This window comes from Limulus polyphemus, unplaced genomic scaffold (assembly GCF_000517525.1).
Source record: "Limulus polyphemus unplaced genomic scaffold, Limulus_polyphemus-2.1.2 Scaffold1380, whole genome shotgun sequence".
NCBI lineage: Eukaryota > Metazoa > Arthropoda > Merostomata > Xiphosura > Limulidae > Limulus > Limulus polyphemus.
The window spans coordinates 30,636-54,946 of NW_013666990.1; the positions used below are offsets into that span (position 1 = coordinate 30,636).

The 24,311-nt window shown below is 35.0% G+C and overlaps 1 protein-coding gene across 1 annotated transcript in view; it reads left to right on the forward strand.

Annotated features, from left to right (window-relative positions):
• The window catches only part of LOC106463332 (CAD protein-like), a gene marked incomplete at its 5' end in the record, with an annotated part of 157,695 nt that overhangs the window by 28,747 nt on the left and 104,637 nt on the right, over positions 1-24,311 (forward strand). The window contains 6 exons of the mRNA XM_013923351.2: positions 2,820-3,038; positions 4,029-4,196; positions 4,449-4,631; positions 5,100-5,204; positions 15,392-15,634; positions 17,607-17,855. Of these exons, the coding sequence (XP_013778805.1) occupies positions 2,820-3,038; positions 4,029-4,196; positions 4,449-4,631; positions 5,100-5,204; positions 15,392-15,634; positions 17,607-17,855 (1,167 nt within the window). The remainder of the gene's footprint in view (positions 1-2,819; positions 3,039-4,028; positions 4,197-4,448; positions 4,632-5,099; positions 5,205-15,391; positions 15,635-17,606; positions 17,856-24,311) is intronic.

The window sequence follows — 24,311 nt, forward strand, 5'->3', positions numbered from 1 at the left end:
TACATATGTAAACTGGTTAACATGGCAGAGCACCAATATGAATATACCCATATGTTACACAGTGATAACATTCTTACTGTATCTCATGTGGTGACAGCACTGAAAGGGTCAAAACCTTTTTAAGTTGTTCTGGCCTTTATGGAAAGTATTCACATTTTAAAACTGATTAAAAACCTTTTTAAGTTGCTCTTGACTTTATGGAAAGTATTCACATTTTAAAACTGATTAAAACCTTTTTAAGTTGCTCTTGACTTTATGGAAAGTATTCACATTTTGAAACTGATTAAAAACCTTTTTAAGTTGCTCTTGACTTTATGGGAGTATTCACATTTAAAACTGATTAAAACCTTTTTAAGTTGCTCTTGACTTTATGGAAAGTATTCACATTTAAAACTGATTAAAACCTTTTTAAGTTGCTCTTGACTTTATGGAAAGTATTCACATTTTGAAACTGATTAAAAACCTTTTTAAGTTGCTCTTGACTTTATGGGGAGTATTCACATTTTAAAACTGATATAAGTTTTATTTAAGTTGCTCTTGACAAAGTATTCACATTTTAAAACTGATATAAGTTTTATTTGTGTTGCTCTTGACTTTATGGAAAGTATTCACATTTTAAAACTGATATAAGTTTTAATTAAGTTGCTCTTGACTTTATGGAAAGTATTCACATTTTAAAACTGATTAAAAACCTTTTTAAGTTGCTCTTGACTTTATGGGAGTATTCACATTTTAAAACTGATTAAAAACCTTTTTAAGTTGCTCTTGACTTTATGGGGAGTATTCACATTTTGAAACTGATTAAAAACCTTTTTAAGTTGCTCTTGACTTTATGAAGAGTATTAACATTTTGAAACTGATCTTAAACCTTTTTAACTCACTCAACATAGGCTCAGTCAGTTTGCAACATCTCTGTACTTGTTTAAAGTCTTTATAGATTTAATACTTCTAACTTTCAATATTGTGTGTATATCTTCACAAAATTGTTAAGATTAAAAATACTTTTCTTCATCCAAAAGATCTGAAATTTCATTTGTATAATCTCTAAAACCTCCTAAATACATTTAAAATGTTTATTTTAAGTAAAACTTTATATGTTATCTGTTATTTTCACTATCCTAACTGTATACAAGGTTGGTCCAATTGACTGACCTCATAACCCCCCCCCCCCCACCCCATAAAAAAATATTTTAATTTACCCTCCAATCTTTCTAGAATTACTTGAAATATACCATGAAACTATATTTGTTTTTCCTAAGTAGCTTTAAACTCGTAACAGTTTACATTTATTTATAATTAATTTTTTTGTTTTATAGCCTATTGAACTGTGCCTAACTACTATCTGTGCCATTATAAGTTGTAAATCACTTTGGAAACGTGCAGCCCACGTTATGCTATTGAGTTACATTACCCATGAGCTACAATGAGCTGCTTGTGTGCGTGCCATGTGAAACATTTTTATTATTATTATTATTATCTATTTTACCTAATCCAATTTTAACTAACCTAAAAAGACCCCTATTTTTAGATTTTAGTTACTTTTATAATAATAAAGAATATATATGAAATACAAGAAATAAAGTACTTATGCATTCTTCTTTTTTCTTGCTGTCGGGTTTTCAAAGAAAGTTAACCCTAATTTTTTATACTAATGGTAGTAATGCATTAAATAATTTTTATTTAATTGAATAATGCACCAAAGAAATAGACTAATAACATGCAAAAAGTAGACAATTTTCCCTAACTCTCAAAATGTTTTCTGGCTTTCTAACTATAAGACAAGAACCATTACAAATTCATCCAAGCTAGTCATTAGCTTTCCCACAGGAATGAAGCTTGTACTCTGAGTGAAATTGACGATTATCTGTTCAGAACACGATGTTATACAATAAGTCATTTGATAAATGAAAACCTTCACTTTCTATTGGTTATAGGTAATATATAATTAAACTTAAGCGAGAACTACTAACAAATCTTGAAAGAGAGGATGTGACTGGTGGGTTTGGCAAGAGGAGTCTGATTTTCTATTTGATAGCTCTATAACCAAACAAAATTGAAGGCTATAAAAATTATGGTTTGCCTTAGCAATTACAACTTTATAATGAGTAATTTACGTTAAATATGTAATTCTTGGATGGGTAGTAAATAACTAAGAGAAGAAGGGATGCCTAGAGAGAAAATGTTACAATTCTCATACTAGTATGAGTAATTTACGTTTAATTTTGTACTTTTTGGAGGGGTGGTGGATATAATGGAGGAAAGAAGATGCCTAGAGAAAATGTTTCACGTGTGTCACACTAGGGAAATTCAGGATTTTATAAATATTGCCTTGTAGAATTAAGAACTTAAAACTTATATTCTATTAAAATATGGATTATTAGCTAAGATTTTATGATGTACTAATTGGTATAACATAAATAAACAAAAAGTAGTTTGATAAAATTTTGAATGTTAGACACTAAAACTGTGTCATGGATACTTGTGACGATAGGGTTAAGTTGCTCTTGGCTCTATGGATGTATTGAAATTTTTAAACATTTTTTTAACTTGCCCTCGACTTTAGGGTGATGTATTCACATTTTGAAACTGATTCAAAACCCGTTTAAGTCACCCTTGACTATATGGGGAGCATTTACATTTTGAAATGTATATTGTACCATTTGCTTGTTTGAGTTTGACTTGAACAAAGATTACAGTTGTTATATAGTTTATTTATTACAGTTGTAATGACATACTTAAAGATACAAAACGTTGTGATCGTAGATAATAGCAAAACGTTTTGTTGAAGACAGTAATTCTGAATATTGTTGTTGAAACAGGAAATTGATGTGGATGCAGTTGCTCAAGATGGAGAGCTTGTGTGTATGGCTGTATCAGAACATGTGGAAAATGCTGGAGTTCACTCTGGTGATGCTACATTAGTGACCCCACCTCAAGATTTGAACCGACAGACTCTTTCTAAAATAAGAGCAATCTGCCAAGCTATTGGATGTGCTTTGGAAGTCAATGGACCTTATAACCTGCAGCTCATTGCTAAGGTTTTTATGCTCATATCCTGTCTTACATTTAATAAACCAATTCAAGACATTAAGTGTAATATACCAGTTTATGTCAATAAGTGTAATAAATCAGTTCAAGACAATAAGTTTGATAAACCAGTTCAAGACACACTTGTATACACACTGTATACTGTTATAAAACTATGCATGAATGTGGAGTCTCGCTATACTGTGATAAAACTTAATATGAATGTATATTTAGTCTTACTTTACTGTGATAAAACTTAACACAAACGTGTATTTAGTCTCATTTTATGGTGATATAACTTAACACAAATGTGTATTTGGTCTCATTTTATGGTGATATAACTTAACACAAATGTGTATTTGGTCTCACTTTACTGTGATAAAACGTAACACAAACGTGTATTTAGTCTCACTTTACTGTGATATAACTTTTAACACAAACGTGTATTTGGTCTCACTTTATGGTTATATAACTACACAAATGTGTATTTGGTTTCACTTTACTTTGATAAAACTTAACACAAATGTGTATTTGCTCTCACTTTACTGTGATAAAACTTAACACAAATGTGTAGTGAGTCACAGTTTTCATTGTTGAAACTTAACATGAATGTGTAGTGACTCTCACTATACTGTGATAAAACTTAAAAGGAGTGTGTAATGAGTCTCGCTGTACTGTTTCAATTTATGTTTCCAGTATTTCTTTGTATGAACAGTAAGATACTATATTGTGGATAGTACTAAATAAAGCATTGAGGCCAGTTCTATGCACTTGTGGGTGGAATGAAAAGGTAATTGTTACAAATTTAAAATTGTAAAATTAAGGTAATAAAAATATTAACATGTAATGTTAGATACAAACAGGTTTTTATGCATTTCATAATTGATAATTTTGAGTGTGTTTTTGTACTATCTCTGAAGAACTTCTAATTTAAATTTTGTGTCATGTGATAAATTCTTGTATTTCCTTTCAAAAATTTGAAGCTATAATTTTCTTTACAGGATAATCAACTGAAAGTAATTGAATGTAATCTCAGAGTTTCTCGTTCCTTTCCCTTTGTCTCCAAAACACTGAACTGTGATTTTATAGCTCTTGCTACTCAGGTAGTGATGGGGGAGCATCCTGAGCCTGTAGATCTTACATTTGGAAGTGGTCGAGTTGGTGTCAAGGTACAGTTTTACCCAGATTACTTCATAGTAGTTTTGATAAGCTCATCCAAAGAAAACTAGTAAAATAATTAAACTCCTTTCTGTGTTTAAGGGCAGTGACCTTAACATGAAAGTACATCTTTTGTAAAAAAACTTCATGCTATGTTAGAAAAACTTAAAAGCTTTCTTTGCTATGTGCTAAATTTTTTTTATAGATATTTCTTTACTCGTACCATAGTGTTTGATGCTACTTTCAACTTTTGCTCCATGTAGGTTCCTTTGTTTTCTTTTTCTCGATTGGCTGGTGCTGATGTGAAACTTGGAGTCGAAATGGCCAGTACTGGAGAGGTTGCATGTTTTGGAGAAAACTGCTATGAGGCTTACCTAAAGGCTTTAATTAGTACAGGGTTTAATATACCAAAGAAATCCATTTTCTTATCCATTGGAAGCTACAAAGTAATTATATTTGTATGCAATCTGAATTGGCTTATGAACTCTGTGGAAATTAAGATTTCGGTGTTATGCTAAAATATATTCTTGAAGTAATAAATATGATATTTTGTTCAGATAAAAAAAATACTTCCAGTAATTTGTGTTGGGTTAGACAATAAACCTTTAATTATGTTATTTGACAATGTTTTTATTTAATCGTATGTTGTTTTTTTGCCATTGGTTAGTTTCTGTGATTTTCTTCATGCTTTTTAATTTAAATTCAGTCAATTGTCTACAGAACCTTAAACGCAGAATCACAAAAATAAATTGTGTTCAATCACACATATTCCATAAACATTTGTATAAGTGTAAAAGTCACAAAAACAAACACAAAATTTGCCCATTAACAATTTTTCCTTAATTATGATAGTCGTATTTTTCTTCATAAGTGAATGTAATGTTTGTTCCTAAATACAAATTTTTATTTTTCAGCATAAATCTGAACTTCTGCCTAGTGTACGAACCCTAGAGAAGATGGGTTTGAAACTGTATGGTTCAATAGGGACAGCAGACTTTTATGCTGAGCATGACATAAAGGTAGGTAGTAGAGTAACAGATTACTGATATTTTTAAATATCAGCTCCAGGCATGTTTAGAACTTGAATGATTTAATGCATATCAAAGAGTTTTTATAATTCAACACTTTAGCACTGATTTAACCCATTGACTGCCATGGTCCTCATATGAGTTACGAATGTGACAGTCCTCACATGAGGTTCAAAATTCCGTGGCCTATAATCTAAATCCATGCCAAATTTTTCAGCCATACAGAGTCCCATACATCACATCGTGCTTCCTTCTGTCCACCCACGCTGTCCGCAGCGCTCAGTTGCATCGTGGAGGGTGCATATGTCTCTTCTTCTGACAGTGAGCCTGTGCTGTCAACTTCTTTTGCAGTGCTGGTGGTGCAAGGAAGAAAATTATTGCAAAGAAAAGAGAGCCTGTGAAGAACAGTTTTAAAACAGTAGGGAGGAAGATATTGATGATCCAGTGCCTCTGTGTGGTCACGATGCCAAACACCCACCACCACTACCTATGCATCCAAACAAACTAAAGGCTGGAAAAACTTTGATGCCTTCCAAGTGGATGCCCATGATTTTCAACTCTGATAGAGATGTATCGTCCCAGGAGTCAGAAAACAAGGATTAGGACTCGGATAGTGAGGGAGAATGTTGGGTTCAGAATGTCGAAGTAAGTGGTGACAAGTCATTAGGGGAAGAGGGTGGAGAGGAGGAGACACTTGCCTCTTTTCTTCCAGATGAGGCTACCTGCAACCCTTTTGTGGACTGATGGTTACAATTTTCAGCCAGATATTCATGATTTTGACAGGCAGCATTCAGGTGTGACTGAGGACCAGCCTCATGGTGATGATGCAAAAAAACTTGACTATTTTTAGGCCTTCTTTGACTAGGAAGTGATGTCATTTATTGTTACACAGACCAACGAGTATTACAGGTACATAGTAGATAACTTTATATTCACGCCTAAGTACCACATTCATAGATTGGTAGACACATGTGTGAAGGAATTGTATGTATTTTTGGCCTACTTTTATTGATGCTCCTTATAAAGAAACATAGGCTTCGGGATTATTGGAAAATTGACAGCTGTATAGACATTTATATAACAAGATAAGCAAACATAGTATGACATATTCAGTAAATAATGTGATAAAGTGTTCAGTGTAAGTGATGGGGATGAAGGTGATAGGTGCTAGTTACTTCTACAATATATGATAATTGAACTTCTGTTAACCCTATCGCCATGGGTCAAGGGCCGTGTAATCGTGTTTGTTGACTTGCATTCAAAATTAAATTGAACTACTATTTTATGAATTTATGTCAATAAGTTTGATACCAAACTGTAGATTATAATTCAAATTTTAGTATTATACATTATGTGATTTGTTAATTTAAAAGTAAATATTAAAAAAAAACTTAAACATTGATATTTGTGTGTCACATGGTATGTTGAATGCAGCACTGGTTCAAATTAGATGTTTGTGATGTTAAAATACAAAGTCTATAGTTTCATATGAATTAGGAACTCAAATTACCAATATTTACAAGCTAGAATATAAAATAAGAACATCCTATCTTTTCTCTTTGCTGAGATATAGCTCATATACTGAATCAAATATAGTGGCCCTGCTCACTTCTTTCCATTTTTGGAAATGGTCCCTTACATGCACTTACTTCTGTATATGACATGTGAATAACCAATCAAAAGCTCAGAATATTTTCCTTGTGGCTTTCTTAACCATTTTCAAGTATTATGATGTCATTATGTTCTTTCGATACTAATCTTCATGCTGGTAAGATGAGTCTTTAGTGAGCTTGAAATTTCATATTTTTTTAGACCCAAATACAACTTAGTTACTAAACTTGATAAATTATAGTGGAATTCTATGGTATCGATATACTAGTTTATGATTTTTGTTTATTGAAATGTATATATGAAACCTAAAAAAAATTATTTTGTTTCATATCCTCCATGTGGAAATTTTAAAAGGCTTAGAAACCTATGTCAAGCAGCAAACGAGTACAAAGTTCATAACTAGAAGGGAAAATTGTTTGCTATACTTCTTTATCTATTGTTCTATGTTTTAAGAAAAATAAGTTTAAGAACTTATTTGAAATAGTAATAATGTATATACATATATAATGTATGATAACTGAAATGTGACTGTATTTTACAAAATACTAGTCGACTAAAACACAGCCAAGACAGGTCACTTTGTAAAGACTAAAGCCAATAAAATCAGTTTTATATTACTGGATACGGTAACATGAGTGCACATGTGCCACATCATTGTAACTTCTGTATTGTTAGCCAGGCATGGGTGAAAGGTCAATATAATGAAAATAATAAATATATATAAATGTATAATGTTATGAGATTTAAGTTATTTAGTCTAATTATTCATGTTTTCATGTTATATCTTGTGTTCATTCTAGAATGAAAGAAGCATAATCAATGTTTATTTCCTAATTTTATATGGTCGTTGCAATTAATTATTTAAAAAAAATATTAGTCCACTAAAATCAGCCAAGACGGGTTACTTTGTAAAGACTAAAGGTCAGTTTTATATTTTTGTATACGGTAACATGAGTGCATGTGTATCGCATCATTGCAACTTCTGTATTGTTAGCCAGGCAAGGTTGAAAGGTTGATATAATAAAAATAATAAATATATATAAATGTATGATGTTAAAAGCAGACAGATAATAGTAAAAAAGAGTAAAGTTACAGTCCAAGGAAAAGTTTGATGTGAAGTTAACTACTGTAGAAGTGATTGCCCTGACAATTGACATAGGCCTAATGTTTAATATGTTGAAGTAAGACTACAGTAGAAATGGAGATAAGATAAATAATTTATTCCATCAAAGCGTGGTTCTAAAGTAATTGAATCAGCCTGAGTGCACTTAGTCAAAAGGAACAGAGGATATTTAAGAGAAAGAAGACAAAACGATTAAAATAACTCGTGCCACAATTGTAAGTGAATCACACACAGAATACTAGTGCGATAGTAATAGAGAAGATAGTTCGGCTTGTCAACTGAAATTCTAAAATAATTGAGTAGGCCTAAGTGGACTTTTGACAAAAAGAAGAGAACTATATATAAGTAGTGTTTATTATATGCCTGTAATCTCTATAGTGTAAAGACTTTGTTGTACATAGGTTTAACTTGTTCCGAATATATTTTGAAAACAAGTGAAGTGAGTGCTATTTATTTATTGTTGAATTTTATCACAAACAAGTCACAGACACCTACTGTAGAAGAATCCTAAGCCCAACACAGTATATATTCATACTATTAAGAAGTATAAGTAAAAACCTTTTAATTTGATAATTGGTGAAAAAGAATTATATATTTTAAATTCTGACAGGGCCACTCCCTCTCTAAGTCCTTGAACAGTGTGCAGAGTCCAGAGGATTTGAAGTAGATTAATATTACTCCTCTTTTTAAGGATGTTTATATCATTTCTTATTGTAATTATAGAATTATTAATCTTACTTCTGTGGTGAGAGAAGTTTTTGAAAGTTTGATAAAAGATAATTTAAAAATAAAGCATGAACTCTTCTTGCTAAACAAGGCCTATAGCCTTATCTCTTCCTATCTGGCTCTTCACAAGGAAATGTCTTTCATACAAAGCAGTCTTTCTTGAAATGGCTACCCAGTGCATTTGTTGGAGAAAATAACTTACTCATTCTTTACTAGTATATTTGTCAAGTCACCTAGGATACCTACTCTACCCAAATTACCTTTATACACCTGCTTACCATATCTCGGAGAACAGAGCTCTCTTATCACAAAACAGTTGAAAAAAATATGTAACTCTTACTATCCTCAAATTGACCTAAAAGTTATTTTTAAATGTAATTTAAGACTAAAAAATTGTTTTTCTGCTACAAAGATCATATATCGACTGCCCATTGTTCACATCTCGTTTACTTATACACGTGTGGAGACTGTAAGGCGTCTTATATTGGTGAAAACAAATGTCACCTTAAAGTACGAGTATTTGAACATGTGTGAATATCTATAAAAACTGGAAGAAAAGTTACAAACCCTCCAGACTCTGCTATCTACCAACACAATACAGAAACAGGGCATCTACTTTCTCTTTCCAATTTTAAAATTCTCTCAACATGATACTGAACTTCTAGTAATAGAGATGTTATACATAAGAACTCTTCTTTCATCTCTAAAATATAAATTTTTCCTTTGAGTTAAATCTATTTTAATTCTACTATTTCATTTGTGCTACATAATTTCCATTTTTTCTTGTTCTAGTTTTTATATTTTAATTGTTTATTTATTATGTATTACAAATTATATCATATTTCTGTTGTAATTACTGTTGTGTTTGTTTTTGTACATTTAGATTACTAAAGGTGGAATTTTGAAGATTCTGAAACATTTAATAAATGCTTCATATTATTATGTTTGTGTTTTGCTTTATTATTGATAAAATATGCTTTGCAAAGTTATTTAACAAAGTTAAAAATTTTGTTGAACAGTTAACAATTTCAATAGGGTAAAATCTTGCCTTACAAATCTTTTTACAATCTTTGAAGAGGTTACTACATATGTAGATGAGGGTATGAGTGTGAGTTTGTTGTATCTGGATTTTCAAAAAGCATTCACCAAGGTGCCACAAGGCTTGTTAAAGAAAGCTATATCTAGAGGTGTATGGGGATAAGTTGGCTCATGGTATATTAAAGTGGCTGGATGGAAGAAAGCAGAGGGTTGTTCAGTTAAACTGGATTGATGTCCCAATTGGGATACCCTCAGGGCTCAGTCTTAGGACCTTTAACTCTTTTTGATTTACATCAATGACATAGATGAAGGAATGCTCAATAAATTGTTTTAATTTGCTGATGATGTTAAGGTCATGAGGTTATGAGTGTTGCTAACTGTGAGGAAGATGTTACTGTCTTACAAAAAGAATTTGGTGAGTAAATTACAGATGGCTTTTAATTATAATAAATGCAAAGTAGTCGATGTTGATTATCATAATTTGGATTATATGTATAATTTTGATGGGAATTACCTTAACAGTGTTATGGAAGAAAAAGTTCCTGGTGTTCTGGTTGATCAGGCTCTTAAGCCATCCATGCAGTGTGCTGTTATTAGTGGTAAAGTAAATAGGATTTTAGGTTGTATCTAAATAGCTTCTAATTTCACTGTATACATCACTGGTTAGGCCAGATTTGGAATATTCTATCCAGACTCAGGTGTCTTACCTTAGGAAAGACATTGAATTCTTGGAAAAGATTCTGAGGAAGGCTACTAAGATGATACCTGGAATGGAAAGGTTGTCATATAAGGACAGGCTAAAATATCTGAAATAGTTTTCTCTTGAAAAGAAAAAAAAATTTAGGGATCTGATTAAGATGTTTACAATTGTTCAGAGTATTTATAGTGTTGATGCATCATTTTTTTTTTTGTACTTAATGGTGAGAAAAGTAGGACTAGAGGACACAAATATACATTTGGGCAGGGTTAGTCTTGTTCAGCTAAAGCACTATTAGTTTTCTAACAGAATAGTTGACTTTTGAAATGGCTTGCCTTCAGTAGAGGTAAACGCAGTAAGTTTAAAGGTAGACTTGATAAATTTTTGAATGATAAGGGCTGACTTTATATGTTTGTATTTTGTGATTATTTTTCGTTTTAAGTTGAGTGATGGGATAGCCTAGATGGATCAACATATGATAAATTACCTTCTCTTACATAATAGCTTTTCTCAACAATTACTACCCTCAATAAGAGCAAATTTACAGTTGCCACTAGCCTTGTGCTTCCTCTTACATCTCCACGTGTTTGCATGTGTTACAGCTGCATTGTACCATGCAAATGAACATGTGACAATTTCCACCAATAGGAGTGTGACACACCCTCCTAGTGCAGCTGATTCCCTCTATGTTGTAGAACCCTGTCTTCACTTCTTGATTTGGCACACTTGAGTGCAGATATGTTTTAATTTCGCTCATTTCTATTTCCTTTTTTTATATTTCATCTAATTTGTTCAGATAAATCACATACTTGTTTTTACATTGTGTTATTTCATGATAATTTGTGGATTGAATTTGTTTTATCCACTCAAGTTTCTTTTCTTTGAATTCTCAAAACAGTTTTACAGTGTCATTCTCCATGCTCTTATCCAGCCTTCTTTTGAATCCTTGACTACCTGTTGCTTATCCCACCTGTTTTGCTCCTTTTTCCCAGTGGTGATTGTAGATCAGATGTGTTTGCTTTTGATGTATCACATATCCATTACCATCGTGTTTTCCTTCCCAAAACCTTGGTGGCTTGTGAGGGAATCATCACTTTCATGTTCTTATTTCTCCTTTGTATTCCTGTTATGATCTGGATGGTCTCCTCTGCCTGTTTCGTGATCTCTGATGTTAATTTGCTTGTACGTCTTCATTCCTCAGTTCCATTTCCCACCTCCTTTTCATTGAAATATTTCTTCCACCCCTGACCTTTCTCCTGTGATCCTTACTGGTTAGATTCGCCAACTCCTTTGGTTGGCTTGTTCTTCCTTGTCTTCAGTTTTCTATAAAATTTGGTTGTTCTTTCCACTATATCGGTCATCTAACCCTATCTGTCTGTTGGAGATGATTTTCCAGGCTGGCAGTTGGACCACACTGCACACTTTCTTCACACATTATTTACATTCGGCCATTTTCTCCTTCTCTGAATACCGACTGCTGCCTTTTGCCATACTTCAGTTCAACCTTGAGTGGGTAAGTTTTCTTTTTATTTATTTATTTATTTACGTGGCATTATGGTTCATATAGGATCCTACTCTGTGGTTTACTATTTGACTGGGAAACTCCCATCCTACCACTTTTTGGATGTTGGTTCCCAAGTGGTCTACTTTTGGATGGGAGCTAGACCAGTTACCAAAATCTGCACTGTACGGCCTTTATGGTCTATTACACCCACCATTGAGATGACTGCTAGTATGTTCATCCTCATGGTATGTTACATCACAAATATGCCCATCCCAGACTATACCAACTCATGGACTATCACAAGTAAAGCAAGGAAAGGATTGATGCCCATCTCCTTGTTCCTGGTTCCTTCCTCCTGAGTGTGCTCAGTACAACTCAGTTGAGAGTAGGGTAGTGGTGTATTGCTGGTGTAGATAGTGTACAATTCCATATGCCACCTGGTGATGGACTGGATGATTCTGCCACATGCAGTTCATCCCTTTAGTTGGGAACCCTCCTTCCTACCACCACCTGGATATCAGTTTTTGGGTGTGCTGGTATTGATTGGAGCTGGACCAGCCATCTTAAGTCCTCACATGATTGGGCTGGGACCCTCCTTCCACTGCTGATTGGATGATACATTTGCAATGCCACCTGGTTTTGGACTGGAGTTGACCCACCAATTACAGTCTACAACACTTTAGCCACTCTACACCATCAGCCCTGCCCTTTTCCATACTTCCAAAGTTCTTTTCTTTATACCTGTTCTTCCCGTTCACGTTCATCTCAGCCTCATCATTATCAATGATGGGATATCTTTCTATGGACAGGTTACAACTCTATTCTGACATCTGGAAACCCTTCATGATGGATCCAGGTGTGTTACGGGTTCTATAAGAGGGTCTATGTATTAATTTCCAGTCCCCCTCCTCCCCTGTTCTCTTTCCCAGTTTTTTTTCCTCCTCCTCTGGATTGTATCTTGTCCAGTCCTTTTCAATTCCCATCTTTGTTGGGACCAGCCTTCTCCACATCGGCTCCTGGATATGGAACGAGCAGTCACTCAGGCTCTGTATTCACCTTTTCTTCCTGCTCGAGAGGTTCTCTCTTTGGGGACTAAGGCCTCCCTGGAAGCTCTCATTCCCTTGGGTTGAGCACACGTGTTTCCTTCAGTGGATGCTTGTTGACCAGTGGAACTTCTGCAATCCCTTGGATCATCCCATTACCCTTCCCCCAGGGATCAAGACTGACCTTGTTTGGTGGCTCATCAGGGCTCTTACCACAGTGGGGGTTCCTCTTCTTCTGCCTCATCTCGACTCGAATCTGTTCACAGATGCTTCTTTAGTGAGTTGGGGATTTCCCTCAACTCTTGGGAGATTTCGGGTTGGTGGTCCATTGAGGAATCTACTTACTATATCAACCTCTTGGAGCTTTTAGTAGTTTGTTGCACTCTCACTCATTTCCTCCCACTCTTATGAGAGTGGGTTATTATGGCTCATTCCAATAATTCTACTGTCGTCAGTTATATCTCCAAACAAGGGGGTACCATGTTCAGGAACCTTGTTTTTTCCATCCCTGCCAAGCCTTGAGTGAACAACTCAGTCTGGTCTGGTTTTCAAAATACAGTTTCATGGTGATTCATTGCACTATTTTAGGTGATGACATCCTTCTGGACTCTCCTTCGCATTGTTACCCTTCTTTCATCGAGTGGAATATGGGAGTCCTTACCACTTTCCAGTTCCAAGCCACTTAGGTGGCTGACTATCGAGGAACCCTCTTGCATGAGTTCCACAAAGAAAGGGCTAGAATAATTTATTCAAGAGTAGGGAAGTAGTGTTCTACTGGTGTAGATGAGATGTGGCCTCCAGAGAAGTTGAGACATCACCTTTCTGATTGATATGGCCTCCTGATACCATTTACACAACCATTGGAGTCGAGCCATCACCTAACTGGATCATGTGGCCTCCTGATACCATTTACTCACAGAAGGTAGTTGAGTGGTCTCCTTACTGGATGACATGGCCTCCTGATACCATTGACATAAACTTTGGAGTAGAGCCGTTGAAATTGCAGCTCACCCCATCGATTGGGAGACCTCATTCTACCCTCGCATGGATGTCAGTACCCTACTAAGAGGTTTTGGATTAGAGTGAATCAATCACCATAAGTCCTCACATGAGTTGAATCCATGTGATTGACATCCTTTCGATACCAGATGTCAATTCCTGGATTGATAGATCAGCAATGATCCTTGTATCATACTCAGAAATCAGTGTGCATCATAATCTCTGATTCTTGGGTTTAAGGTGAAGATGGTATGATCCTCACACGGATGTTGGTACCCCATGAGAGGGTTTTAGATATAATTGACTTACCGAGTACAGTTCGCCGAGCCCTAGCCACTGTACACCTCTCAATTTCCACCCTTATGTTTTGCACATTCCACACATAGGCGAAGAGTATACCTGCTCAGAAGTGATGTGGTTCCCGTCTTTTGATCTTTGGATCTTTGATCTCATTGTCAGGGGTATCCTTCGATGCTTTTGAGGCTACTTCTTTTGTTCCCTCACATTGGTCTCTCCTCCTTCTCAATGTGAGATTCTAGCTAATCATGTGAGAGGAAGTAAGTACTGTATCAAAAGTTATAATTTTCTTATACTGAAAATGTATTTCCAATTTTGCATTGCTAAATTTGTATGTGTGGTTATTATAAAGCTTTGATGATAAAGTTAAGGATTATATTAAACAGTTTCACCCATTTTCAGTTTGAAAATAACTTTGAATATATGGCAGACTTTATATATATATATATATATATCTGTCTGTCTGATCTTGGAAGCTAGTAAAAAAAGAGAGAGAGAGAGAGAAATTATTATTATGGTAAAAACACTGTTCCAAGTATAATATAATAATTTTTTCTGCCTTGTTTGAACTTTTTACTTTCCAATTTTGCAAAGTGATTAGATTATTTTTTGAAGATGAATTGTATGCTGGTCAGAATTGCCCTTTTATGATTAATAATTAAACATTATATCTTTGCGATTACAATCTAAAGCCAATTTCATTTAGCAGAATAAAGTTGTATCATTAAATTTCAAGAGATTGGACAGAGTAAAAATATTAAATTACATTTGACTGTGAATCCTAGTAATTAACCTTAAAACATCTGTTTTTGTTGAAACTGTTTCCTTTTTGAGATGGCTTCCAGTCAAAAATCTATTTTGTTTCATAGCAGCAATAAATGTTAGCTGTAATTAAACATTTTATTTATTATAATTAAATTGTTAGGGAACTGATATTCTTTGGTATTTTGGGTTCCATTTTGTTTAAGAGTTTCTTCCTGAAGACTTTTATCATTAATATTGCAAAGTTTTATAAAAAAAAAAGGTGAATTTCTCTATTTGTCAGTTCAGTTCCATTTTTCACCATATAATGTGACAACTGATCATTACGTAGTCTTCAATTGTTAAGTAATAAATTGTACACTTAAAACTTTTCTACAGGTTGAGGCAGTTGAATGGCCTTTTGCTGATCTTGGAGAGGACCCAACCCAGGGAGAACTTCGTAGTATTGCTGATTTCCTTGCTCAAAAAGAATTTGATCTCGTAATTAATCTCCCGATGAGAAGTCGAGGTGCTCGAAGAGTGTCATCTTTCGTGACACATGGGTACCGAACAAGAAGAATGGCTGTGGAATTTGCTGTACCTTTGATTACAGATATCAAATGTGCAAAATTATTAGTTGAGGTTGGTATGAACTAGGTCAAAGTTATTAGTTGAGTTATGCATGAAATAGGTCGAAGTTATTAGTTTAGGTTGGTATGAACTAGGTGAAAGTTATTAGTTGAGGTTGGTATGAACTTGGTCAAAGCTGTTAGATGAGGTTGGTATGAATTTGGTAAAAACTATTAGTTGAGGTTGGTACAAACTAGGTTAAAGCTGTTAGTTGAAGTTGGTACGAACTAGGTCAGAGTTATTAGTTGAGGTTGGTATGAAGTAGGTCAAAGTTATTAGTTGAGGATGATATGAACTAGGTGAGATCTATTAGTTGAGGTTGGTACAAACTAGGCTAAAGCTGTTAGTTGAAGTTGGTACGAACTAGGTCAAAGTTATTAGTCGAGGTTGGTATGAAGTAGGTCAAAGTTATTAGTTGAGGATGATATGAACTAGGTGAGATCTATTAGTTGAGGATGGTACCAACTAGGTCAAAGCTATTAGTTGAAGTTGGTATGAACTAGGTGCTGAAAAACCGAGAAAATCTTTTTATATAAGAAAGACTTGTATATTAAGGAAGGCAAGTCACATGTTTAATGTTAAACCAAAATGCTTCCATAAATATATGCAGTGTCAACATTCTGAGTCAGAAACGAATTTGACTTGAATTTCCACATCATTGTTAATATGTGAATACATTGTATATTAAGGAAGTTTACCATAAATTATAAAGCAGTTTTAAAAACATAATTGAAATTACAAAGTTTTTAATGTTATAAAAATATAAAGGTTTACAGATCTAGTAAATGTTTTTTTTTTATTTTTGTAAATTTCTACAATTTTTGTTGTTTTAAAGACTATATGTTTTGTTATTTATTCATCAAGTTTGATTTTTTTTAAAACTAAAACTTTTAAAGCTGTTAGAGGGAGATATTTCAACCATCTTACAATAAGTTTAACAGTGAGTAATTTTTGGGTTAAATTCATTGTTTGGTTTAAGTTTACAAAAGATTATTAGACTAAAGAATACCACATAGGTTAAAGCTGTTTTGTATGGTTTCTAAGTGTTTATGAATGCAGTGTTAGAAAAGAGAAAACTATATTAAAAATAATTTCTCAACAGCTTTATTACAATATTTGACCTTTCTCCCAATTTCACTGTTATATCCTTAAGTTTATGATTTTTTGAATAGGCAAGAAAGAAAAATATTATTTATACATATGCTTGTTCATTGTCAGTTGGTCACAGGTGAAAGCTCGGAAGAAAATTTTCAAATGTTCAGAACCAGTAAGAAATAACTCAGAACAGAGTAGGATATAAGTACTCTGTCTTAGAAGAAGTTAAGCCTTTTAAGATAACCTGTTTTACATTAAGATAAATTACCTAGGGGAATAGTTGTAGAGGTGAGATGTTGAAGAATGTAGGAGTGATCATTATTAAAGCAATTTCCTCATATAGTAAGTCAGACTTGCCATAGAGTATCATAATTCAGTTCATGATTTAGCCTATGATGAGATGTAATCCTGATCTTGAAGACTGCATGAAGAATTATTCAGGGACAGCTAAAACTGAAACACAAAAAAAAAAAACATTTTAAGAAATACAGAAACCAAAAATAAAAATTAATTTGAATATTAAAGTCAAACATTGTACATATATTACAGTCAAATGCCTGAAAATATTATTTTAGTTTTAAATTTAAGTTTTTGGTTTCTCAGGTTTTAAAGTTATTTGTAATGGACAAAAATAAAAAATGCTTGAAATGTATAAGACTTGTAATGAGCTTTGTCATTGTTGTAATTTGAAAAGTATTATTTGTCCAAAGAACTGATTGGGAAATAAAAATCTTTACACATATGAAAAGAAATGTCATATAGAGTTCAAAATTCTTTAAATTTTTATAAGAATAAATTATTCTGCCTGAGAATGAAATGTGAATTATAACAGCATGAAGTATAAACTTAAAAAGGTTTTTAATCATTTATAGTTTCCTTCTTGATCTAGGCTCTTCGTTTGATTGGAGGTGCTCCTGAAATGAAAACACACATTGACTGTCTAACATCTCTCCAGTTGGTTCGTTTACCAGGACTTATTGACATTCATGTACACCTGAGAGAGCCTGGGGCGACTTACAAAGAGAACTTTGCCTCTGGAACTGCTGCAGCACTAGCTGGTGGCTTCACCTTGGTGTGTGCCATGCCCAACACAAACCCACCTGTTATAGACAAAGCATCACTAAGAGAAGTTCAACAGGTAACTTTTCAACCCATATTTATTTTGAAAATGTGTTTGCTTTTTGAAATTTATGAACCACATAATTACAAACCTAATATGCAGCTGCTTGAATTATTTTTGATAAATAGTGGACCCAGCATGGCCAGGTGGTTAAGGCACTCGAATCGTAATCTGAGGGTCGCGGGTTAGAATCCCCATCCCACCAAACATGCTCACCCTTTCAGCTGTGGGGGGCTTTATAATGTGATGGTCAATCCCACTGTTCATTGGTAAAAGAGTAGCCCAAGAGTTGGCAGTGGGTGGTGATGACTAGCTGCCTTCCCTCTAGTCTTACACTGCTAAATTAGGGACGGCTAGCGCAGATAGCCCTCGTGTAGCTTTGTGCGAAATTCAAAAATAAACAAACAGACAATAAATAGTTTGTTGTTTCAGTCATTTTTGATGTTTAACACCTCACCAAAGATGATATGTATATGTGATGTCACCCTATGGTCACAATTTGATGCTTGTGTTACATTATTTTCATAATGTGACATATACGTTGCTGAGTGGTCACAGGTACCACATTTTCTTGGGGACATTTTGAAGATGTAACTGAGACGTTATATATGACACTCACTAGGTGACAGAACAAGCAATATATACATTACAGAGAACACTACACTCTTCACTTGTGATCTGCCAGTGTTTTATATATATATATATTATAGAGTACACTACACTCTTCATTCGGGATTTGTATGCATGCCAGTGTTTTATATGCATTACAGAGTACACTACACTCTTCACTCGTGATCTGTATGCATGCCGGTGTTTTATATACATTACAGAGTGACACTACATTCTTCACTCGTAATCTGCCAGTGTTTTATATACATTACAGAGCGACACTACACTATTCAATCGTGATCTGTGTGTATGCCAGTGTTTTAGATATAATACAGAGTGACACTACACTATTCACTCGTGATCTGTCAGTATTTTATATACATTACAGAATAACACTACATTCTTCATTCATGATCTGCCAGTGTTTTATATACATTACAGAGTGACACCACACTATTCACTCATGATCAGTATGTATGCCAGTGTTTTATATATAATACAGACTGACACTACACTATTCACTCGTGATCTGCCAGTATTTTATATACATTACAGAATAACACTACATTCTTCATTCATGATCTGCCAGTGTTTTATATACATTACAGAGTGACACCACACTATTCACTCATGATCAGTATGTATGCCAGTGTTTTATATATAATACAGACTGACACTACACTATTCACTCGTGATCAGTATGTATGCCAGTGTTTTATATATAATACAGACTGACACTACACTATTCACTCGTGATCAGTATGTATGCCAGTGTTTTATATACATTACAGAGTAACACTATATTCTTCACTCGTGATCTGCCCAGTATATTTGGGCCTGGCATGGCCAGGTGGTTAGGGCGCTCGACTCGCAATATGAGGGTTGCGGTTCGAACCCCCTTCACACCAAACATGGTCGCCCTTTTAACCGTGGGGGCATTATAATGTGACGGTCAATCCCACTATTCGTTGGTAAAAGATTAGCCCAAGAGTTGGCGGTGGGTGGTGATGACTAGCTGCCTTCCCTCTAGTCGTACACTGCTAAATTAGGGACGGCTAGCTCAGATAGCCCTCGTGTAGTTTGCGCGAAATTCAAAACAAACAAACAACACTACATTCTTCATTCATGATCTGCCAGTGTTTTATATACATTACAGAGTGACACTACATTCTTCATTCATGATCTGCCAGTGTTTTATATACATTACAGAGTGACACTACATTCTTCACTCGTGATCTGCCAGTGTTTTATATACATTACAGAGTGACATTACACTATCCACTCATGTTTTTAACTGAAAGGTAAGAGAATTAAGTTTTGTTTTCTTACAGCATGTAAACCGGTTTTGGTATAAGAAATACTTTTTGTAATACCATAGAAGTGCAGAAACATTTAAATAGGGCTGTTTGACCATTTACAGATTTAATAATTTCGAATCTCCTTATACATGGACGATAATGAATCTTTTGCACTCTGCAATTTTGCCAATCAACAAATTCCTATAATATAATTGTAACAAAATAATATTTATAATAATTATATATTAATATAATCAATTCATAACTGTTAATTAACACATGTTAAACTTTGTAGAGTGTGTGGAATGTCACTCTAAGAGGAAATCTGACCAGCTGCAGCAAAACTGTGACTGCCTTTACTATGACCAGTGAGAGGAGGAGGAAGTGGGAATATAACAACTATAAGAAATATTAAAAATGTTTATTTGTATACATATGCTGTTATATTATGATACGTTGTCTTATATTTGCATTAAATATATATATGTATGGCTTTACAACTTAAAAAAACTGCATGTGTTTATATAGATATAAATACTAGCCAACATGCTTTGCATGTATAAAACTCATGTGGTTACAAAATCCCCTCCATGCACCATTTCAGTATAGTTCAGTATTCCCTCCAATCTAGTGTTTACAGACTCCTCATATAGCTACAGGGTATAAATATGGTAGCTATGTACATTTTACAAGCATATAGATAATATGTGGTATGTTGTTCACCATACATTATAGTGATCATACACGCAGTACCACTATCAATGATAACATTGTGGCAATGATATCAGGAGCAATAGTCATCCAATCTGCCTGAATCCAGTCCACAGGCTGTCATTGTTTCCTGAGAGAACTTCATACACCAGCTACGTATTTCATCAAATTAAACTGTTTCAAATAGGACAGTATTGCTATTATACAGATTTATGTCCATAATAGACATAAAAAAAAACTAAGGAAACAGATTATTAAAATCTAGCAGAGACCCGCAAAACATTTCCGGCCAAATTAGTATCTTTCTCGTAACAGTACTTCTTTAAATATAACATTTCTAGCACAATACAAACGAATTGTAATCATAGACAACGAAATGTGTAAATCCACTTGTATGTAGGCCATATTTTATAGAACTTTAACTTATGTTAGGCCTAAGTTCCTACCACCATCAGGGTGTCAGTTCCTGGGGGGTCTGGTGTTGGATTGGCATAGGACTAGCCCACACAAGTCCTCTACATTTCCTACCACAAACTGGATGACAAATTCCTGACACCGCCTGGTTTGGACCAGAGTTAAACCACCACATTTGTATTCCCTCTTCCTATTGTTGCCCAGATGTTGGGTTCCTGGGTGGCCTGTTGTTGGTTATGTGCTGGGTCTGCACACACATGCCCTGCCAGAGTTATTGGAACAGAAGCTACTTTTTCTCTTCTGCCACCTGGTCATGAGGTGAAGTCAGATGGAACCCTCCTCAACTACTGGACACTGGAAGATACATGCCCGATACTGCCTCGTTTTGGACTGGCATTGACCCATTAACTACCTATAATCATATTCTGCTCAGTTAAGTTGAGGTGAGCACTTACAAACAAATCATGACCTCCTCCTTCACACACACACACACTTACTTATCTTGCTCTCCTCCCACAGCTGGTGTTAGAAAGAGAGCAGATTGAAGCAAATCTATGGACAAGGCAAGATTTATGTCTATGCTGATGTATTTGTGTGTATGTAGTTCAGAATATATTTGTTGATATAGAAACAAGTGTAGTGAGTGCAGTATATTCATTGTTACTTTTACTATCAACAAGTCACAGACACCTACTGTATAAGAATCCACAAAAACAAAAACCTGACAAATTGGCATCCGCTACAGGATCCATACTGTGGTAAATGGAGGTAAAAGAAAACATGAATGCCAGCAGAAAACAAGGAGGCCTATCTATGCACAACTGTAGTAGTATTGGATGTTGTGTGGAGATTACAATCATTGTATAGAACTATGTAAACTTTTGATAAATTGATAGAAATTGGAGAACGACTTGGGTTAATAGACAGTGAACTATGAGAATTTGTCAATCCACAACAAGAGCTAGAGAGAGAAGAATGGCAACAGAAAAGATATATTGAGAAAGAAGAAAGGGAAGAAAACAAGATAGAGGAGAGACTAGAAATAGAGAGAATAAGAGCACAAATTGAGATTGCAAAACTTGCCCAACCAAAGGAAGAAGGACCCTAGAATGACAATGGAGTCAGGGCCAGATGACCGAAGCTATCGAAATTCGAGAAACATCAAAATGGATGCTTTCCTGGACAGATTTGAAAGATTCGCCCAAAGTCAGAACTGAACAAAGGTGACTGGGCAGTCTGTCTCAACCCACTTCTCACAGGAAAAAGCCTACAAGTATATGCAGGCATGGTGTCAGAAGATGCCATAGATTATGATAAATTAAAAGTAGCTTTACTGAAACGATATGAACTTACTGAAGAAGGTTTTCATCAGAAGCTCAGAGCAGTCAAACCCAACACTGGAGAAACTGTATTTCAGTTTGTGGCATGTCTGCAGCAATATTTCACCAGATGGACTGACATGGCCAAGTGTGAAATTAGTTTTGAGGGACTGGAAGACCTATTAGTGTGAGAACAGTTCATGATCACGTGCTCAAATGACATGTCACTGTTCTTAAAGGAGAGAGCACCAAAAGACATAGATGAGATGATCCAGCTGGCAGAATAGTATATGAAAGTCCATAGAGGTAGTATAACTGGCAAGTCCAAGAATGTGCATTTAATTGTGAAACCAATAATGGCTGACTAGAAGCAGGAGCTTACCAAAGGTGAAAGGAGGTTAATAGACAGAAGGAAGAAGAGATGCTATGTTTGTTATAAAACGGAACACATTGCAAAGGAATGCAAGTCCAGTGCCATCAAATAGCAGCTGGAGCTATTTACAAAGACAGTGCTGATTAGAAACAAGAAAAGAATGACTGGCATTATGGACGTTTCTGCCATAAGAAAGAGAACCAAGGCTACTCTTCACATTCAATACAAGAGAGAATGATTGATCAGTGCACGACTAATAGTCGGCTCAAATTAGCAAATGGATCAACAGTGTCAATAGTGATAGGAGCATGCAACAAATATCAAGAGGTGCCTACAAATCATAATATGCCAGTATCTGAAGGCTATGTTGGGGACAAGAAAGTAAAGGTTCTATGCGACACTGGATGCAGTAGTGCATCAGTGAGAACTAGTCTAGTATCTAATGATCAGACGACAGATAAGGTATAGCTGTTTATGCTAATTGATGGGACAGTGACAAAATTCACCATAGCTAAAATAAAGGTGGATACTCCGTATTATGTAGGAGACCTTGAAGCCATGTGTATCAAAGAACCAATACATGACTTGGTAATAGGAAACATACCAGGCAGTAGAAACCTGGAGGAACTAAGCAGAAAAAAGCATGAAACAAGACATCAACCCCCCTCTAAATGTCAAAAGGCGACATCCCAAACTTAGGTTTGCAGGAAGTAAAGGAAGCACAGAAGAAAGACTCTTCACTGCATAAAATTATGGGGAAAATGCCCTGGTGAAAGTCGAGCACAGAATAAAAGAGAAAAATACATATAGAATAGAGGAACGAAAGGGAATTCTATATCAAATCTATCAAAGCAGTTATAATGGGGAAGTTAAACAGATCATAGTACCAACAGAATACTGAACTCAAGTGATGAACAAAAAAAGACAGAATCAATAGTAACTTCCATTGGCCAGGAGTCATAGGAGATGTGAGTAGATTCTTCAGATCATGTGACATCTGCTAAAGAACAGTATCAAAAGAAAAGGTAGCCAAGGTGCCATTGGAGAAGATGCCAATCATAGAAGAACCATTCAGTAGAGTAGCTGTGGATTTGATCAGACCACTAGTGCCTGTGTCTGATAAAGGCAACTGGTATGTGCTTACAGTAGTCAACTATGCAACACGTTATCCAGAAGCAATAGCACTAGCAAAGATAGAAACAGAAAGAGTAGCAGAAGCCCATCTGGAGATACTTTGCGAAGTAGGCTTTTTGAGAGACATTCTAAGTGACAGAGGAACCCGATTTACCTCAGAAGTGATGCAGGAAGTGTGCAGACTCATTAGTACTTGGCAACTCTTTACCACCCCATACAATCCGAAATGTAATGGACTTTGTGAGAGAATAAATGGAGTTTTAAAGAGCATGCTAAGGAAGATATGCCAAAAGAGACCACATGACTGGGAGAGGTATCTGCAGGTAGTATTATTTTCTTGTTGAGAAGTCCCACAGGCAAGTACAGGATTTTCACCCTTTGAGTTACTGTACGGATGAACAGTACGAGGTTCGATGCAAATATTGAAAGAACTATGAACTGGAGAAGAAGAGTTAGAAATAAGGAACAGGTATCAGTATGTGCTAGACCTCAGAAACCGACTGGAGGAGACCTGTCAACTTGCTTGACAGAGTTTTATGCAGCTAAAGGCAGTCAGAAACATTTCTATGACAAGAAAGTCAAGAATCAACATCTCAAGGTTGGACAAAAGGTCTTA